The 18,567-nt window shown below is 46.9% G+C and overlaps 1 protein-coding gene across 1 annotated transcript in view; it reads left to right on the top strand.

Annotated features, from left to right (window-relative positions):
- Scnn1g (sodium channel epithelial 1 subunit gamma) overlaps positions 1-16,436 on the top strand; it is a 35,862-nt gene extending 19,426 nt beyond the window's left edge. The window contains exons 7-13 of the mRNA XM_052712944.1: positions 8,828-8,926; positions 10,847-10,964; positions 11,681-11,759; positions 11,842-11,899; positions 12,094-12,155; positions 14,701-14,776; positions 15,107-16,436. Of these exons, the coding sequence (XP_052568904.1) occupies positions 8,828-8,926; positions 10,847-10,964; positions 11,681-11,759; positions 11,842-11,899; positions 12,094-12,155; positions 14,701-14,776; positions 15,107-15,487 (873 nt within the window). The 3' untranslated portion in view covers positions 15,488-16,436. The remainder of the gene's footprint in view (positions 1-8,827; positions 8,927-10,846; positions 10,965-11,680; positions 11,760-11,841; positions 11,900-12,093; positions 12,156-14,700; positions 14,777-15,106) is intronic.
- Positions 16,437-18,567: the final 2,131 nt, after the last annotated feature.

The raw sequence follows: 18,567 nt of genomic DNA, 5'->3' as shown, positions 1-18,567 counted from the left end.
GAAGCCAGATACCAGGGTGAAAGCTGAGAGATCAGAGAAGCAGAACAGCCAGCCACTAGTTCTTACCGCTATGAAATCCTCAGCCTAAAGAGAATGAGTTCCTGTTTCCTCACACCTTATATACCTTTCTCTGCCCAGCATCACTTCCTGGGATTAAAGGCATGTGTGCTTCCCAGTTCTGGGATTAAAGATGTGTGCCACCACTGCCTGGCTCTGTTTCTAGTGTGGCCTTAAACTCACAGAGATCCAGGCTGATCTCTGCCTCCTAAGTGATAGGATTAAGAGTGTGTGCCACCACTGCATGAACTCTATGGTTAACCTAATGGCTGGCTCTGTCCTCTGAACCTCAGGCAAGTTTATTAGGGTACACAAAATATCACCACAGAAATTGCTTCTAAGACTCTTCACTGATACCAAAGTCCATGGCTGCTCAAGTTCCTTGTAGAAAATGGCACAGTATTTGCATACATTCCCCTATATGCTTTCAATCATGTCTAGATTACTGTTAGTACCCAATACCATAAAAACGCTATGCAAATCATTGAAAAACCTATAGATGTTCATTATAAATGCATTGTCTTAGTTGGAGTTTCTATTGCTGTGATAAAACAACATGACCAAAAGCAACTTGGGGATAAGAGGTTTATTTCATCTTTCAGCTTGTAGTCCATCATCCAGGGAAGTCAGGGCAGGAACTTGGAGGTAGGAGCTAATGTAGAAATCATGGAGGAGTACTGCTTGTTGTTTTGTTTTGTTTGTTTTGTTTTCTCTCATGACTTGCTCATCCTGCTTTCTTAAGCACCTGGGACCACCTGCCCAGGGGTGGCAACACCCACAATGGGCTGGGCCCTCCCACATCAATCACCAATCACTAAAATGCACCACAGACTTGCCTTTAAGTGAGTCTATGGGGCACTTTCTCAGTTAAAATTTCCTCTTCCCAGATATGTTTCTTGCTATGTCAAGTTGACAAAAACCTAGCCAGCACATGCATTTTCCCAAACATTTCCTATTCACAAATGGCTGAATCCTTTGGTGATCAAGTTGGTCCCTGTATAGAATGAGGTAGCATTTGCATAGTGCCTACACACCCTATAAATATGAATACTATGTAAATATTATGGACATATGCTGTATTGTTTAGAGAATAATGACAAAGAAAGGATCAACATGTGCAATAGAGACAGTTTTGTTGTTTTATTTTGAAAGATGTATTTTGTTTACTTGTGTGCCTGTGATGTACAGGTGCCCATGGAGGCCAGAAGGTGTCAGATCCCTTGGAGCTGGAGTTACAGGCATTTGTAAACCGCCCAATGTAGGTGCTTGGATCTGAACTCAGATACTAGAACAGTATGATCTCTTAACCACTGAGCCATCTCTCCAGTTCCAAGATAAAGTTTTAAAACATATCTTCAATCCACAATTGGTAGATACTGTACACTCAAAGGGCCAACTATATATGTTATTGTTTGGTTTGCTTATTTATTTATCTATTTATTAATAGTACCGATGTTACACTCAGGACCTTGAGTATACTAGGCAAGTTCTCTACCAGTAAGCTACATCCCCATGTCTTTATTATTGTCATCATTATTATATTTATTATGAGACAAGGTCTCATTATGTAGCCCAGTCCAGCCTTGAACCCACCACCCTCCTGCCTCAGCCTACTAAGTACCTGGGATGTAGGTAGTACCACACCCAGGCCAGTTGTGTACTGTCAGGTTACAAGTCTGATTTCTCTGTAATAAAAGGCCACTTGCTGCTGTAGTAAGGCCTGTCTGTTGGATTGAAATGAATCAAGAGGGAGGTGGAATTTTAAAAGTAAACTGAGGTCAGTGAAGGAATGTATTGCAGGCTAGGCTGATGCATTGAGTCTTTAATCACCAGGCCATGGGGACACTGATGGGACAAGATCTGTAATTTAGATGGAGGGGGAGGAGATACCGAGGAAGAGAAAGTGGGGGCAGAAAAAAATGGGTGACTTTCAACGATCCCAGTGAGGGACAACATCAAGCAGATCAGACAGGGAAGGAGATTCAGCTAGTTCAAAGATGCCTCTCTGCATCTCCTGCTGACTGAACTCAACGAAGGAGAAGTTTCTAGAATGAAGCTTGGGTTTCCAGCTTGAACAGCTGGATAGACTAGGATGTCACTAAGCTGAGGAGGTTTTAGGTGGGTAGGGGAGATTCTGAGCTCAGATTTAGACAGTGTCACTCAGTGCTTTCTCCATATGTACCATCTTCAAAATAGTGGTTTCAATCACCAAGTATTAGATCATTCTGCGGGGCAGACAGTGCACTGGGTTCATCTGGGAAGTCTCTCTGAACCAGAACAGACTATGTTGACCTCAACCTCAATGCTGCTTGTGGCGTGTAAGGTCCGCTGGGCCTCCTGGTGTCTCCGCCCTTCGGCCTCACCTCAGCAGCTGACTGGCTTGGACATGTTCACATTGGTGACACAGCTCCAAGGTCAGCAAGAGAAGGCTAGTTCTGATGTGCAAGCACTTTTCAAGTATCTACTTGTATCCGGCTCTCATCGGCCAAAGCGTGAGTCACGTGACCTACCCAGCTTCAACTGGTGAAAAGCAAACTTTATTTCCTTATGAGATGGCAGGACTTGGCTAAATTTTGCAAACTCCCACAGACATGGTATGTTTAAGATATTTGTGGACCACCTAGGCAGAGGTTTCCAGTGGCCAATTACATCTCAGCAGAAAGGTTTTGGCTGGAGGTCAGCTTTGGGGACGCCAGTCCCTTGTGCTGCTGTACGGGGAGAGGATGAGTCACATATAGACTGTGTACACACTCTAGTAGTTAAAACTGACCTTTGTGGGGAAGTTCTGTGCTAAGCACTTCCTTAGCATTAGGTTCAATGAGTCCTCACAACAATTAGCAGAGGCAGAGAATAAAGAGGAGCTCTGGAACCATGGCACTTTCTCTCAGCAGCCGTATGTGAGACTATTGCTGCAAGATTTTTTCCCCTGGCAAAAACCCAAGTGGGTTTTGTGTGTGTGTGTGTGTGTGTGTGTGTGTGTGTGTGTGTGTGTGTGTGTGTGTTTGGCTTTTCAAGACAGCGTTTCTCTGTGTAGCACAGTCTCATGCACTTCTGATCTTCCTGCCTCTGTCCCTCGAGTGGATATCCTGTCATGCCTGGTTTATGTGTTGTCAGGGATGGACCCCAGCTCCGTGTAAGCTCTCTACTAATGGAACTATAGCCTCACTCCTCCCCAGGGTTTGATTTGTTTGGTTTTTTTCCAGACAGGGTCTCTCTGTGTAACAGTCCTGGCTCTCCTGGAACTCACCCTGTAGGCCAGGCTGGCCTCGAACTCACAGAGATCCACCTGCCTCTGCCTCCTGAGTGCTGGGATTAAAGGCGTGTGCCAGCACCGCTTGGCAAGTGTTCCATTTTTTTTTTTTTTTTTTTTTTTTTTTTTTGGTTTTTCGAGACAGGGTTTCTCTGTGTAGCTTTGCGCCTTTCCTGGAACTCACTTGGTAGCCCAGGCTGGCCTCGAACTCACAGAGATCCGCCTGGCTCTGCCTCCCGAGTGCTGGGATTAAAGGCGTGCGCCACCACCGCCCGGCTAAGTGTTCCATTTTTAAAGGGAGAAAAATCTCAGATCAAATACATTTCCCATCACAGAACAGGGCTTGGCACTAGTACAAAAAACCCTTCAGAGTGAAATAAGAAAATAAACAATTCAGTTTACAACCAAAAAGTGCTGAGAGCTAGGAAAGCTACAGCCTGAGTCATCAGGTAGGGAGACACACATCTGTAATTGCAATACTCAAAGGGCACTCAAAGAAGCAGGAGGGTTACAAGTTCTAGGCCATCCTGGACTACATAGTGAGACCTTGTCTCCAAACTAAAAGAAGGAGAAGTGATGGGTAGGGACAGGAAGGCAGGAGTTCCCCACTGACAATCCCCATTTCTCTAGCTGAGAATTGCAAACCTGTGATGATGTCACATGCTACAACACCAGGGCAGGCTTATGGTTTTCCCTCCCCAGCAGCCTGTGCAATGCATTGTGAGGGAAGTGCTCTCTTCATCCTCAGAGAAGTGAGTTAACCCTCGGTTAAGCAAGATCTCACCATACCTTGTTTTATTAGAAAGTCGATTTTATTAGACGTCCAATGAATTAACTTGGTATCTTCCTTACTTTTCTCCTTGCCGTGACAAAACACCCAGGGAAAGCAACTTAAGGATAAAAGGGCTTATTGTGTGTCCCAGTATGAGGATGCAGCTCATCATGGTGAGGCAGGAAGGGCAGTGGGAGTGGCTGGTCACATTTCATCCTCTGTCAGGAGACACAGGGATGAAGCTAGTGAGTAGTGTGGCCATATTCAGGATTTCTTTTCTCCTCAGTTAAACATTTCTCTGGAAATATCCTCACAAATGTACCCAGAGATGTGTTTTCTAGATGATTCAAAACACTGTCAGGCTGACCATCAACACTATCTACACCTTGCAGGTAAGAGACTTACCGTAAGCATACTGTAAATTGTTCTCAGAAAACACTGAAGCTTAGGGAGGTCAAGTCTTTCACTCTGAGGTAGCACCGCTGGGATCTGGCTTCCGACGTATTACAACTCTGTGCCCCTCCTCGCCATCTCTGGCTGCATAGCTAGTGAGCCTGTCACTGCAGCTTGGGAAGGGACAATTGGCCATTGGCCATAATGTGGTTGCTGCAGAAGGGGCCCCTCAGAATCCTACCACCTTGGTGCATGGTCAGATAAGATAGTCAGGGTTGGGTCCTGGATTCTGCTTCTATGGGCAGCCTATGGCACCATCTCAGTTACATCCTCTGGAGGTAGGCCGAGTGAGGGCATCCCTTCTGCAATAGGGAAAATCTTCCATTCCCGAAAGTCTCACCCTGAAATGGGCACAGTGGAAATCGATTGCAGTATTGCTCTGGGTGCGCTGGGAGACCAGTTTGCTTACTGCTCAACCCTGTAGTGGCCCTGAGACAAGATGTAGTTGATGCACAGTTTTGACACAGGCAGTAGGAAACACAGCTCCACCTTGAGCAGCCTGGGTTCTTTTTAGAGACCTTTACCTAGGGAAGCCAGGAGCTTGACTTTTGCCACAGAATAGAATCTCAGGATTGGTCAATATGAATCAAAATTGGAGGTGTGGCAGGGCTGGAAAGCATCCTGGCAAAGTTCTTCCAGCTGAGTCTCTGGAGGACAATCCTCCACCTACCAGAAGTGAGTGAGGAGAAAGCCCTGAACCACCTAAGGCTCCTATGGAACAAGCATCATTGCAAACACAGACCACTGGGTCCTGAGGCGTCATTTGGAGTCTATGACTTCTATGCTTTCTGAGTACCCGTGGACCGCCAGAGTCCCAGCCACCTTTGCTGTCGTTACTCAGCTCACGGAAGCACACAGACCCCCTAACCTGGATGCCAGATGGTGTTCTTGCTGCAGCAGGCAAGTAGAGCCTGTGTCAGATTCTGGCTCTTGTGGCCATGTCAACAGGATCCTGGGCCCCAAGATTCCTAGGGAACTTGCAGCTCAGAACAGTCCAGAAGGTGACAAGGAATAGAGGCGTCCTTGGGGAGAGCTACAGCTTGGCTTCTCTGCATCTTACTTCCCAGCCCAGCCTTGGCAGACACTAGAATCTCTAAGTGGATTTGCCGCTCAGCTGTAAGTCTATTGATTCTGCACTGACTGGAAACAAGCTCATTTCTTATTAGTGATATTAGTGAAAAGAACAGGTTAGACAACAAAGTTAAGGCTGTCTTGTCTGTCTGTCTGTCTGTCCCTCAGGATGAAGCAGCCACTTTCCCTTTTACTTGCTTCTATTGTTCCAGGGTTTCAAAGTGAGCACGGCCAATTGCCCTTCAGGAACTTGCAGTTAATTGAGGGAGACAAATGGGTCAGCAGATGAATTACAAAACAAACACACACACACACACAGAGAGAGAGAGAGAGAGAGAGAGAGAGAGAGAGAGAGAGAGAGAGAGAGAGAGAGAAGAGAGAGAGAGAGAGAGAAGCCTTTCCAATGCTTCTGGTCTGTTTCTATCTGTGTGGAGCCTCCCCAATCTTTGTGATGCCCAATTATCAACTTTCTTTTAGAAACATGCCATCCTATACCTCTTTAGCCCTGAGCTGCAACAACAATGTGCATGAGTGTATGGTGCACACATGCGTTCTCACATGTGAGCAGACTGCAGACCCTCATTCTAGGCTGGCTACGATTTCTCTTTAGTTTTTGCTCCTCTTAAGAGATGTTATCCCTCCCCATCCTTATTTGTTTATTGGTTTGTTTGTTATTGTTCATTTGGTTTTTTGTTTTTTCTTTCTTTGTCGTGTCTGGATTGTTTATTTGCTTTGACAGATAGTAAGCTGGCGGCAAACTTGGGGAACTGCTGTACGTGGATGGAGAGGGCTTTGAACTTTGAGTAGTGATGCTGTCCTTCCTCCTATAATCAGGATATTATTCTGTTTTCCTCGATTCTTCTAAGAAAGTCAACATCCAGCACCAGAAGGAAAGAAAATGGGCTCTGCTGAAGGGCCTGGACCCTTAGGTGTCTCACAGCCCCACACTTCTTTCTAACCTTCCAGGCCCCTCCCAGCAGATGAGCAGATGGCTCCTTACCATTCTGGAAGCCGAATTCTGGTTTCTCAGCAGGTGCACAGGGTGGTTTTGGCTTAACTCCTTCTCTGATTTGTTTCCAGAGATCTTTCTTCCTGGCCCCTGTGCTGGGAATTGAAGTCACACAGGCTAGATAAGAGCTCTACCACTGAGCTACATTCTCAGCCCCAGGGATTTCTCTCTTTTGCCAGATTCCAGGCACAATGACCCCTTCTACTTCAATCTCTGCTGCTCCCTCTGCCTGGCACTCTTCCCCCAGTTCTCCACAAGGCCAACTCCCTTTTACCATTGTGTATTGAGTCAACACAGAAAGGTGTATGGTGGTATTTTGTGTATGCTCTAACAAATAAAACTTGCCTGAAGATCAGAGGCAAAGCCAGCCACTAGTTAGCCATAGAGTCCAGGCAGTGTTGGCACACACCTTTAATCCCAGCACTAGGGATCTCATGCCTTTGTTCCCAGTACGTGGGAGGCACACATGCCTTTAATCCCAGCACTAGGGAGGTTGAGACAGGAAGTAATATGACTGGGCGGAGAAAGGAATACAAGGCGGGAGGAAACAGGAATTCGGTCGCTTTTCGGCTGAGGAGTTGGTGAGGTGAGAGGTGGCTGTGACTTGTTCCCCTTTCTCTCTGATCTTTCAGCATTTACCCCAATATCTGGCTCCGGGTTTTTATAAAGACCAATTAGGATTTGTGCTACAAAGGTGCTTTGTGAAGCCATGTAGGGAAAGCTGGTGACATGGTCCTGGTCCTCACCTCAGTCAGTTGCTGTGATACAACAAACAACAAAGAAGCAGACAAAACAAAGAAACAAAAACCAAACTCACCTTGAGCAGAAGCTGTTAGTGGAAGAAAAGGCTTATTTGGCTCGTAACTCCAAGTTACAGTCCATCATTTCCGAGAAATGAGGGATCCCAAGCACTGGTCACATCACATTCAGTCAAGAGCAGAGCGAAACAGTGCACCCATGCTGCCTGCTTGCTTGCTACTCAGATATCCCTCTCTACTCTTACACTGTCCAAGGGCCAAGCCAGGGAAAGGTGCCACCTACATTCAGGGTAAGTGTTCCTACTTCAAGCAATAATCAAGACCCCACCCCCCCAACACCCACACTCACACCCACAGACCAACCTGATAAAGACAATTACTCGGTTGAGATTCTCTTCACTGGTGATGTTAACTTGTGGCAAGTTGATATTTAAAACTAATTATTGTAGGCCAAGAATTTGCCAAGACATAAAGCAGAGAAAGAGGATGTATTGAAATACCTTGCAAAGCAAGTAATGTCCCAGAGAGAGAGCCCAGACCACTCAGAAGGGACAAACGTTCTTTTACAGCAATTAAGTGGCAAGTTATTTCATTTCACCGTTAAGCAGGCCCGTATCTGAGGGGACAAACAAACCCTTCTTTATCTTGTTGAGTAGTCAATTTTACAGTTTTTCTGGAGCCCGGACAGGTCAGGCATATGGCTCTAGATGTGCATGTGAGAGATTAGAGATCAGGATTCAGACGACCGTGACCTAATCATAAAAGTGTATGCATTTTGCTCTTCATTTTGGTCTTTGCCTCTACCAAAGGGCCCTTTCTCAGAGATGCCTTCCTAATTGCTCTGGAAGACTGTCTCATCCTCCTGTGTCTTTCTATCCAGTATCCTTGAGCATGATCCGAAATTAATCTCATTTAAGAAAAATGTGCGTGAGCACGTGCGTGCACATTGATGTATGTGCCACAGGACATATGTAGAGGTCAAAGACCCGTCAGGGGTTTGTCATATCCCAGGCTCGCTGGATCTGACGCTTCCAGGGAGTCTTCTGCCTACCTCTCATTTCCCTGTCAGGGTGCTAGGATAACAGACGCAGGTCTACTGTGTCCAGGTTTATGTGGCTTCTGCAGATTTAAACTCCAGTCTTCACACATATGTACCAAACACTTTACCCACTGAGCCATCCCCCCAGCCCTATCCCATTGATTGACTCATAAGCTGCTAAGGTAAGGTATCGTATTGGCCACGGGCTGCATACCCTTCCAGAACACCTGCTCACTGAGAGCAGCGCACTTATCAACCTTTCTCAGTGTGGATTTCATGGTGTCTTCAATGGCACCAGACAACTACTAGGTACTTGATAAACTTAGGTGAGTAACTAAATGATTCCTCAGCTTCAGAGGGGCCCTCTCATCTGGGTCCCTGGGAAGGCAGAGATGACGGTGTGCTGTTGTGATTGCAGACAGAATCCTTCAAGCTGAGTGAACCCTACAGCCAGTGCACTGAGGACGGTAGTGACGTGCCCATCACGAATATCTACAACGCTGCCTACTCCCTCCAGGTATGGCGTGGCAGGGCCCTCATCTCTGGGTCATGGCCTGGATCCAAAAGATGAAGTTATATCTAAGCTGAGGTGTGCCTGGGACCAGGAACTAGGGTAAGGATATCTGGGGTTGGTCCAAAGACCTCAAGTACAAATGATGCCAGCTGATTCCAGTCTTCTTCGGTCCTCTGTAACCAGAGCTTAATTGACTTACTAAGGTTTATGTGGAACACAATGTACAAGGCAGACAGGTCTACTTGCTAAATGGGCCTTGGCAAAGGATGGACGGGAGGGAAAGCTTCAGCAGGAGACGCTGGCTGAGGGGTCAAAAGTTTGGCTTCCAGACACATGTGTGCTGCATGACTTGGGCAAGTGCATCCCCTCGACAGTCACAGAATTGTGCCGGATCAGTGTGAGCTAATTGGCAGCTCCTAGTCTCCTCCAGGTCACACGCTGATTGCTCTAGTCAGAATGGCAATAAAATTCAGGAAATGCTGCAAGAAAATCCCTATTTCTAGCTTCTCTTGAAAAAAAAAAAAAAAAAACACGTGATGATCTGGAAAGCCATACCCCAGCAGGATGCACCACAGGAGGAGCCGCCACATTACACAAGCTATAGAATAACTGAGATCCACAGATCTGACCCCCACAGCAAACGATATCACTGGCCCTGTGGGCATCGCAGTGGTGGACCCTGACACCTCCTTTCACAGGCTGGAACTCTGAGGTTGGCCTCCTAGTGAGATGCTAGAGAGCCCACAGATATCATCTTGGTGGGGTATAAAGGCCTGAGGTGGGGGTGGGGGCCTAGGAGATGGCTCAGGCAGTAAAGCGCTTGCCTCAAGAAAGCACGAGGACCTGGGTTCAGACTCTCGGAACCCATTTGAAAAGCCAGGCTTGTGCCTGTAACCCTAGCAATGGCAAGATGTGGGGTAGGGTCAGATGGGTCCCTGGAAGCTCCCAGGTGGCTAACCTGGTCTACATGGCAAATGAGGTTCCAGGCTATTTTATGTCAGGGGAGTGCTGACACCGACGTGAAAGGGGAAACTGGAGCAGCTGCCTATCAACAGTGAGAAGCACGGTCCTGACAGTCCACTAGTCAGTTCTAAGTCCTCCACACTGGACCTTGCAGGATTACACTACCCACACTACCCAGGAAGCTTCTAGTGTAGGGTAGGGGCTTCAAAGCCAAGCTATTCAGGTTTAAATCTCAGGAGTTTTTTGTTTGTTTGTCTGTTTGTTTTTTGTTTTGTTTTGTTGTTTCTAAGACAGGGTCCTGTTATGTATCCCAAGATGGCCTTGAACTTACTATGTGGCTCGGGCTGGCCCTCCAAGTTGCTATGCCCCCTGCCTCTCTGCTTTCTGAGTACTGGGATTTTAGGTGTGTACCACCACACCTGGCCCAAATGTCAGTTTTGATATCTACCTTCTGTGTGACCTCAGGCAAAGGACTCAGATTGCGACTGTGTCTTTTTTCATCTTTGAGTTAAGTGCAACATTACTCCACGAGATTGTGGTGAGCATGAAATGCATGAATATATTAAAACATTTGTCCTCAGTAACTTATCACTAAATGTTACCCAGGGCATCTTTCTAATGAACTCACTTTTAGGGGTTGTCTAAAGTCCATTTGATTATAGCATGAAATCTTGTAAGCAGATGTCTCAGGCTAGCCGTCCCACTTCATGAGTAAAGGGGTGTGTTTGCATCACCCCTTGGCTCTCTTCTGACGAAAGCGAGAGAATTCCATGCTGGGCTTCCTGAAAAAAACTTGACTTTTACATTTTCTTTAACCATTTTTGTTTTCTTTAATTTTATGTGTATGTGATATGGCCCAGTACGATAGGAAAAGGCTTTGGAATGTAAGATATGCAGGCAGGGAGTTCTTGACCTCCACCTGCAAGGAGGTTGAGAACATTCTTGGGTATTCTCTTTCAGATCTGCCTTTATTCGTGCTTCCAGACGAAGATGGTGGAAAAATGTGGCTGTGCCCAGTACAGCCAGCCTCTGCCTCCAGCAGCCAATTATTGCAACTACCAGCAACATCCCAACTGGAGTGAGTGATCGCACCTCCAGGCTTGCACATCCCAGGAGGGGAATCAGCTTGGCCCAGCAGTGGGCTGACCTGTCATCTCTTGAGCCCCTGTCCTGATTGCCTTTTGCCTGAAGAGGGTGTTAAAGGCGCTTTCTATCACCAAGCCTGGCTTGGATTATACTTTTCAATTATGGACTAAATGCTATGTCCCAGCCTGTGCTAATAGCTTGCCCACATAGTCAATTCTAAAAGGCATTGTTGATAGTACTTTTGCACAGGACAGGGAATAAAGGTTCAAAAAGATTAAGTCAATTACCTGAGGACCCACAGGAAAGAAGTCACAGAACTGGACCCAAGGGTTGCCTGACCCCCAACTTAGGTCTTTGTTGTTGTTTGTTTGTTTTGAGACAGGCTTTCTCTGTGTAGCCCGGGCTGTCCTGGAACTCACTCTGTAGACCAGGCAGGCCTCAAACTCAGAGATCTGCCTGCCTCTGCCTCTTCAATGCTGAGATTAAAGGCGTGTGCCACCAAACCCAGCTCCCAACTCACGTCTCTAACGTGAAAAAGATACAATTTCCTGACATCACATTGGTTTCCCCTACCCCCCCCCCAAAAAGAGAGCATTTGTAAAAGGTGCAGAAATAAATAGCTAGCACGAGATGGTAGGGGCTCCACCGGTAACCCTGGGAAGGCTGCTGTGCCCCAAAGCTCATACCACCTTTTACCCTGTCCCCCAGTGTATTGCTACTACCAGCTGTACCAGGCCTTTGTTCGAGAGGAGCTGGGCTGCCAATCAGTGTGCAAGCAAGCCTGCAGGTGCGTAGATCTGGAGGGATAGGGCAAGCAGGGCTGTGCTAGGCCAGCAGCCTGTGTTCACCCTATGCCCTTCTCCCCTTAGCTTTAAGGAATGGACACTGACGACCAGCTTGGCACAGTGGCCATCTGAGGCTTCCGAGGTAAGCTCTATTCCCACGTACCCTACCCCCACCCCCAGAGCCCTTGGTGTCCTCAACTATTCTACTATGGCAGGGAGGGGCGTGGTTCCCAGGTGGGTAGACCTAAACTGCCAAGGCCAGAGAAAGGGAGTATGTGTGGCGGAGGAAGAGGGCAGTGGGTAGCCTTAGGCCCATTCTTTCTTTCTCCATCACAGAAATGGTTGCTGAATGTTCTCACCTGGGACCAAGGCCAGCAAATAAACAAAAAGCTCAACAAGTAAGTTTGCCTCCACCCAGTTCCCTCTGCCTCTGTCCGCCACAGGCCCTTGCTTCCTCATTGCCAAGCCCTCTCCTTTTCGTCCGTTCAATCATTTAGTCAACAAATATTTACTGAGCTCCTATCATGAACCAGGCCCTGCTCAGACTTTTGTTTGACCATGATCCACCATATGAAATACATTTTTCATTGTGGCCCATTGAGTCTACAACTGGAATAAAGCATGCAACAGTATTTCCTTATGATGTACAAAGCCCTTGGGCTGGTTTTCAGTTGGCACACGATGCTCTAGCCAAACCAATTGTTTACAGTTGTCTTTCCATGCCCTCGGGGGATCTGTTCCAGGACACCCCCATGAATACCAAACCCTCTGAATGCCCAAGTCCTGTATGTGAAATGGTTCCCCTTTGCATATGACCTACCACATCCTCTCATCCATTTTAGTCATCTCTAGATTCCTTGTGGTACTCAATGTGATGTAAATCCTATGGAAATAGCTATCACATTAGGTTGTTCAGGGAACCTGGCACTAAACAAGTCTGTGCATGTTCAATCCAGATGTAACAATTTTTCCTCTCAAAAATCCCCCTCCATGGTTGGTTGAACATATAGATTCAGAACCAAGAGACACAGATGGAGGGTGAGTTTCCACCCTAACTGGTTACTATACACCAGTCTGATTGGTTAGTACCTATACCATCTCAACTGGCAAACATTTTGATATGCCTTTCAATATATTCTGATATTTCTTCATTTTTTTCTTTTCTCTTAAATTTTTTTTTTTTAGACAAGATCTTATGTAGCCCAAGTTGGCCTCAAACTCACTATGTAGCTAAGAATGACCTTGAACACCTAATCTTCCTTTCTCCACATACCAAGTACTGGGATTGCAGCCATGAACCAGCATGCCCAACTTTGCCTAATCTATTCAGTTGTGTAGCAGATACTACCATAGTCCAGTAAACTTGCTTTGCGACTTGCTGGTGTATCCTGACTTACAGAATAGTCCTTTTAGTATTCTATCTTCTCATCCTACTTATATTGTTCACAAAGAAATCCATTTTTGAGATACTTTTGGCAAAAATTATCTAGGCCAGGGATCAGGAATCTCAGCAGGTGGAAGAAAATATGGGAGAGACTACACTCACCTTTGTGACCCAGGAAATGTAAATGCATACTTCTGGCCATTACTATGTCCCAGCATAGGGTCTTCCCCAGTAAAAGCCAATCTGGTCTCCAATCCAGAGCATCCCATTAAGGACCAGGAGGTGTGTGAGTTTTAAGGGGAAATGGGGGCATCCAGGTGACCAAGCATGCTCTCTGCCCCCGCCTCCGCATGGGCTTTGCATTGAAAAGATAGAGATAGAATTAGTTCATCAGTAAAACCCCAAATTTTGAAGCCAAGGCAGGAGGATTGAGAGTTCAAGGCAACCTTAGGTTACACCTTGAGACTCTGTCTCAAATAAATATAACAAATAAAGAAACAACAAAGCCGGGCGGTGGTGGCGCACGCCTTTAATCCCAGCACTCGGGAGGCAGAGGCCGGCGGATCTCTGTGAGTTCGAGGCCAGCCTGGGCTACCAAGTGAGTCCCAGGAAAGGCGCAAAGCTACACAGAGAAACCCTGTCTCGAAAAACCAAAAAAAAAAAAAAAAAAAAAAAAGAAACAACAACAACAAATAGAACGAGACTGAGCATTTTGCAAACAACTGTTGCAGACCAGTGAACCCCCTAGCCAAATCTAGCCCAATAAAGCAGTCCTTTATTTTCAGCTTTTCCTGAAAGATTAAATGTTCTATGAACATGTAACTTCCATTCTTGTGTCACATGAAATGGCTATGCAACAGTTAAAACTTTGAGCATGAACCTTCCAGTTCCATTGTCCTATCAGGAGAGAGTTTAGAATGGTAGTTAAGGGCATGACCTTGAAGCCAAATGGGTCTGGCTTTGAACCAGCTCACTCATCAGTCAGCTATGCAGTGAATGAACCCAATCTGTGTCTCAATTTCCACACTGGTATGGTAGAGGGATGATTGAAACACAGCCCCCTACCTCAGAGAGACATTGAGAGAATTGCATTCATTCACTCAAGGGTCTTCCAACAGTGTCTGGCAACATCAGAATGCCTAATAGATGCTAGGTGCTATTACATTCATCATCACTATTACCTTAGCCTGCCTGCTTCTCTCACTTGCACCACCGACCAGTTTCCTATAGGAGTCTGAGACTGCAGTCAAACAATTACCAATGTCAAAATCTAATGCGAGGGTGGCCGGGTGAACTGGAACGTCCAGAGGTTGAGAAATATTTTTTTGTTGTTTTTTCAGTGAATGGATGGCCTGAGAACTAGGCCCAAGTTGGAAATGCACTCTGAGGTATAGAAAGAGACCTGGGGACAAGGTTCTAACAGCCTGAGGGAGTTCAGAGGACAGGCCATGATAGGGGCTTGGACAGGAGGAAGATGATAGCCATGCTGAGGGGCTGCCATTTTGCAGGAAGCCAAGGCTTTCCAGCCACCTAAGTCCCCCCTGTTGGAATTTCTGCAGGACTGACCTGGCCAAGCTCCTGATATTCTACAAAGACCTGAACCAAAGATCCATCATGGAGAGTCCAGCCAACAGTGTGAGTAGTCTGTTTATCCAACATGTCCCAGGCCCATCAATATGCCTATCTACCTGGTCTAGGGGAACAGTCAACTTAAGGGGGACTGAACTGATGTAGGACGGCTGCCAGAGAGCAATTAAGCCTTAGAGAGGAAGTGCAGAGTGAGAGGAGACAGGCCTGTAGCTGAGGCCAACTGGGAAAAGCCCTCCAATCCCCCTTTTGAGATAGGGTCTAAGTAGCCCAGACTGGCCTTGAACTGGCAATCATCCTTCCCTCTGCTCCCTGAGTGCTGGATTGCAGGCATGTGCCACTACTCTTGGCCTTTAAGTTACTTGGTCTTCCTTGCAGATTGAGATGCTCCTGTCCAACTTTGGTGGACAACTGGGTCTATGGATGAGCTGCTCGGTCGTCTGTGTCATCGAAATCATCGAAGTCTTCTTTATTGACTTCTTCTCTATTATTGCCCGCCACCAGTGGCAGAAAGCCAAGGATTGGTGGGCCCGGAGGCGGGCACCTCCCTCCCCTGAGACTCGTTCCAGCCATCAGGGCCAGGATAATCCCGCTCTGGATACAGATGATGACCTGCCCACTTTCACCTCTGCTATGCGCCTACCTCCAGCTCCGGAGGCCATAGTGCCTGGCACGCCACCCCCCAGATACAATACCTTACGCTTGGACAGTGCCTTTTCCTCCCAGCTCACAGACACTCAGTTGACCAATGAGTCCTGAGACAGAATCAGAGAACAATCGTAGTCAAAGGAGACTCTCCTCCTGACACAGACAGGCCCTCCTATCCTTACTTTAGGCTTTTGATACATGACTAACAGCCTGCTGTGAACAGAACATGGTCTGGGAACCCACAGAAGGATCTGATGGGCCCTGCCCCAACACTCATAACTTCCAGGATGAGCTCTACCCTGCAACCTGGACTTGGCACTTCTGAGCAGAAGAGCCAACAGCAATGGCCTGGGCCAATGGTGAGCTCTTCACAGGATCCTGAGAGAAGCGTGCTTCCAGAGCCCCGAGCTCAGGAGTTCACCCGCAATGTCCCTGGCCTAGGCTGCAGCCCAAGCATGTGATCTTGAGTAGCAAGGCTGGCCAGCCACTGCCTGATGCGTGTGACAAAAGAAATTAGTACCATCCTTGGATCCCAACTGTTGGTCGCTGACCTAAGTCATTGACACTGGGACAAGGTGTACTCTGTGCCCTCAGACAGACAGTTGGCCCAGGGCCTGGGAGCATGTTTGGAGAGGGCACAGTAGAGAGAGGCCAAAGGGTGTGGCAGGATGTCCCCACTCTGGGAGCAGGGTGGGGTAGTAGAGAAGGGCCAGTTAAAGGGCATAGCTAGACACTCCTGCCAAATGATATTCCCATAATCTCAACTCAAGAATGGTACGCTGGGAGCTATGCTAAGCACTTACATAAATCACCCTAGGGCATGACAAACACCAGCCTACAGGCCCAATCCTTTATTTTGTCTTTGAACTGAGAATATGTGTGTGTATATGAGTGTGTGTGTATTTTTGTGTGTAATGTATATGTGTGTTTATAATTTTTTATGTACACATAGCTAATATATGCATATATATATCAAAAAGAGAATATTTTGTGACTCATGAAAATTATATGACATTCAAATGTTAGTGTCTATAAATAAAGTTTTATTGATACACTGTTATTTATACTTTGTTCATGGATGCTATGCAAGCTGAATTAACACAGCTGAGTAATCAACATTGGCCTTTTCTGGAAATAGTTTACTGACTCCTGGATTAGTCCACTAAGGAGGCATAGAAACTAGAGCAAGTTAATTGTTCAAGACAACATAGCCAGAAAGTTGCAGAGCTGGGATTTGAACCCAAGCAGTCTGACTTGCTGGCATGTACACTCTCATTCCCCTATCCTGAATGCCATCCCTATGTGCTTTAAGTATAAAGCTGATGTCACTTGTGGTGGAAAGAGGAGGAGGCTTAGCACTCAGGATCGAGACTAGAAGAGGGTCCTTTGTACACGGATCAGAAAGACCTGTATTTGGGGACTCACTGACACACAGGGACAGAGACTGGTGGAGTCCAGGGTCTTCATGAAAGAGCCTGTGGGGACCCTACATGAGCCCAGGACACAGGTCCCACCCCATCCCATGCCTGTACCTATCGTCACCACCTCTGCCCCAGGTAGTATTTCCACTAGTTCTCGGGGGTCAGCTAACAGATGTGGTACACTGGGAGCTGTGCTAAGCACTTACAAAAATCACCCTAGGGCATGACAAACACCAGCCTACGTGACTGATTGACATGGCACTCTCCTGGGGCAGTGGGCTGATGCAGCCAAGCATTAAGGGCATAAGCCTGGCTGGGCTCCTGGTGGCTACAACTGGTACTGACAGGGAACACGCAGCAGATGCTCACTTGGGCACCCCTTAAAGAGAGCTGGGGACTGTGCCCTCAGAGGCGTGGAACTGGCCGGCCCTGGCATGCTGTCACTAGCAGGAACACTTCCAGCAAGGCTGAAGTTGCTGCTGGGTGTGTCGAAGGTGAGACCAACAGCATCTGGCTCAATTGTCCTCTAGCAGATGGGCGGGCACACCTCCCGGCTCCAGCCATCTCCACGCCTGCTTGACTCCTGCAATGCTGCCTTTTCTCCTTTTCCATTCACCCTTCTGTTAACACTACGAACCTTCCACCCCTGGTGTAAGTTTTCATCCATCCGTGTCTCTCATTAGATCATGAACTTTATGAAAACAGGAATAAAGTCTTACTTCTTTGTACTCAGATTGAGATAGGACTGAACACACTGTTGACACTTAATTGTATGAAGCTTATAAGGACAATAATAATTGGGCTTGCAAAGTGGCTCGGTGGGTAAAGGAGCTTGCTGCCAAGCTAAATGACCTGAGTTTAATCCCCAGAACACACATGTGGAAGGAGAGAAAAAAACTCGCTCAAGTTTCATCTGACCTCCACATGTACACCACAGCATGTGTGCCCATACAAAGCAAACAAATACATGTAATTTAAAAAAAAAAGAACAATAAGAATGGCAGTTTTCCAGATCTTATTGTTTGCTAGGGATTCTGTGAAGTGTCTCATACACATCAACTTCTGTAGTGCTAGCCCCTTGGGTACTCTTTGAAGCACACAGAATTCTCCTCTAACCACACAGCTGGTAATTCATGAGCCCCACCCAATAGTAGAGCCTGTGGGCTTAGCAACCAGCCACCCTGAAAAGTGCCTTTCACTCAGAAGCTTCCCCCACAGGTCAGGCTTGTCTGCCCAGGAGGAAACTGTCACTGGTCCTCTGGCTTTAGGTCCAGAGAACTTCTTACATCAAGACAAGAATGAGGGCAACCCCATGGCCCATCGAGCATTTCTTAATGATTCAGAGACTCCCTGGGAACCTGCATCCCAAAGGATGATATTAAATAAAGACTTATGTTTTTCCAGGCTGGGAATATAGCTCAGTTGGTAGACCACTTGTCCAGCATGCAAGAATGTCTGGGTTCAATTCCTAGCATTGCTTAAGCCAGGCATGGAGGCATTTACTTATAGCCCTTGACACACTCAGCTACACAGTAAATTCAAGGCCAGCCTGGGACATATGAGACCATGTCTCGAAAAGAAAAACTTTTAAATGCTTTTTTTGTTTTGTTTTGTTTTGTTTTGAGACAGGCTTTTCTCTGTGTAATGGTCCTGACTGTCTTGGATCTTGCTCTGTAGACCAGGTTGGCCTCAAACTCACAGAGATCCACCTGCCTCTGCCTCCCAAGTCCTGGGATTAAAGGTGTGCTCCACCACCGCCCGGCTCCAAAA

The sequence above is a fragment of the Peromyscus californicus genome, unplaced genomic scaffold (assembly GCF_007827085.1).
Source record: "Peromyscus californicus insignis strain IS unplaced genomic scaffold, ASM782708v3 Scaffold_4__1_contigs__length_199733344, whole genome shotgun sequence".
Classification (NCBI taxonomy): Eukaryota; Metazoa; Chordata; class Mammalia; order Rodentia; family Cricetidae; genus Peromyscus; species Peromyscus californicus.
This window is presented reverse-complemented; position numbering and strand designations above follow the sequence as displayed.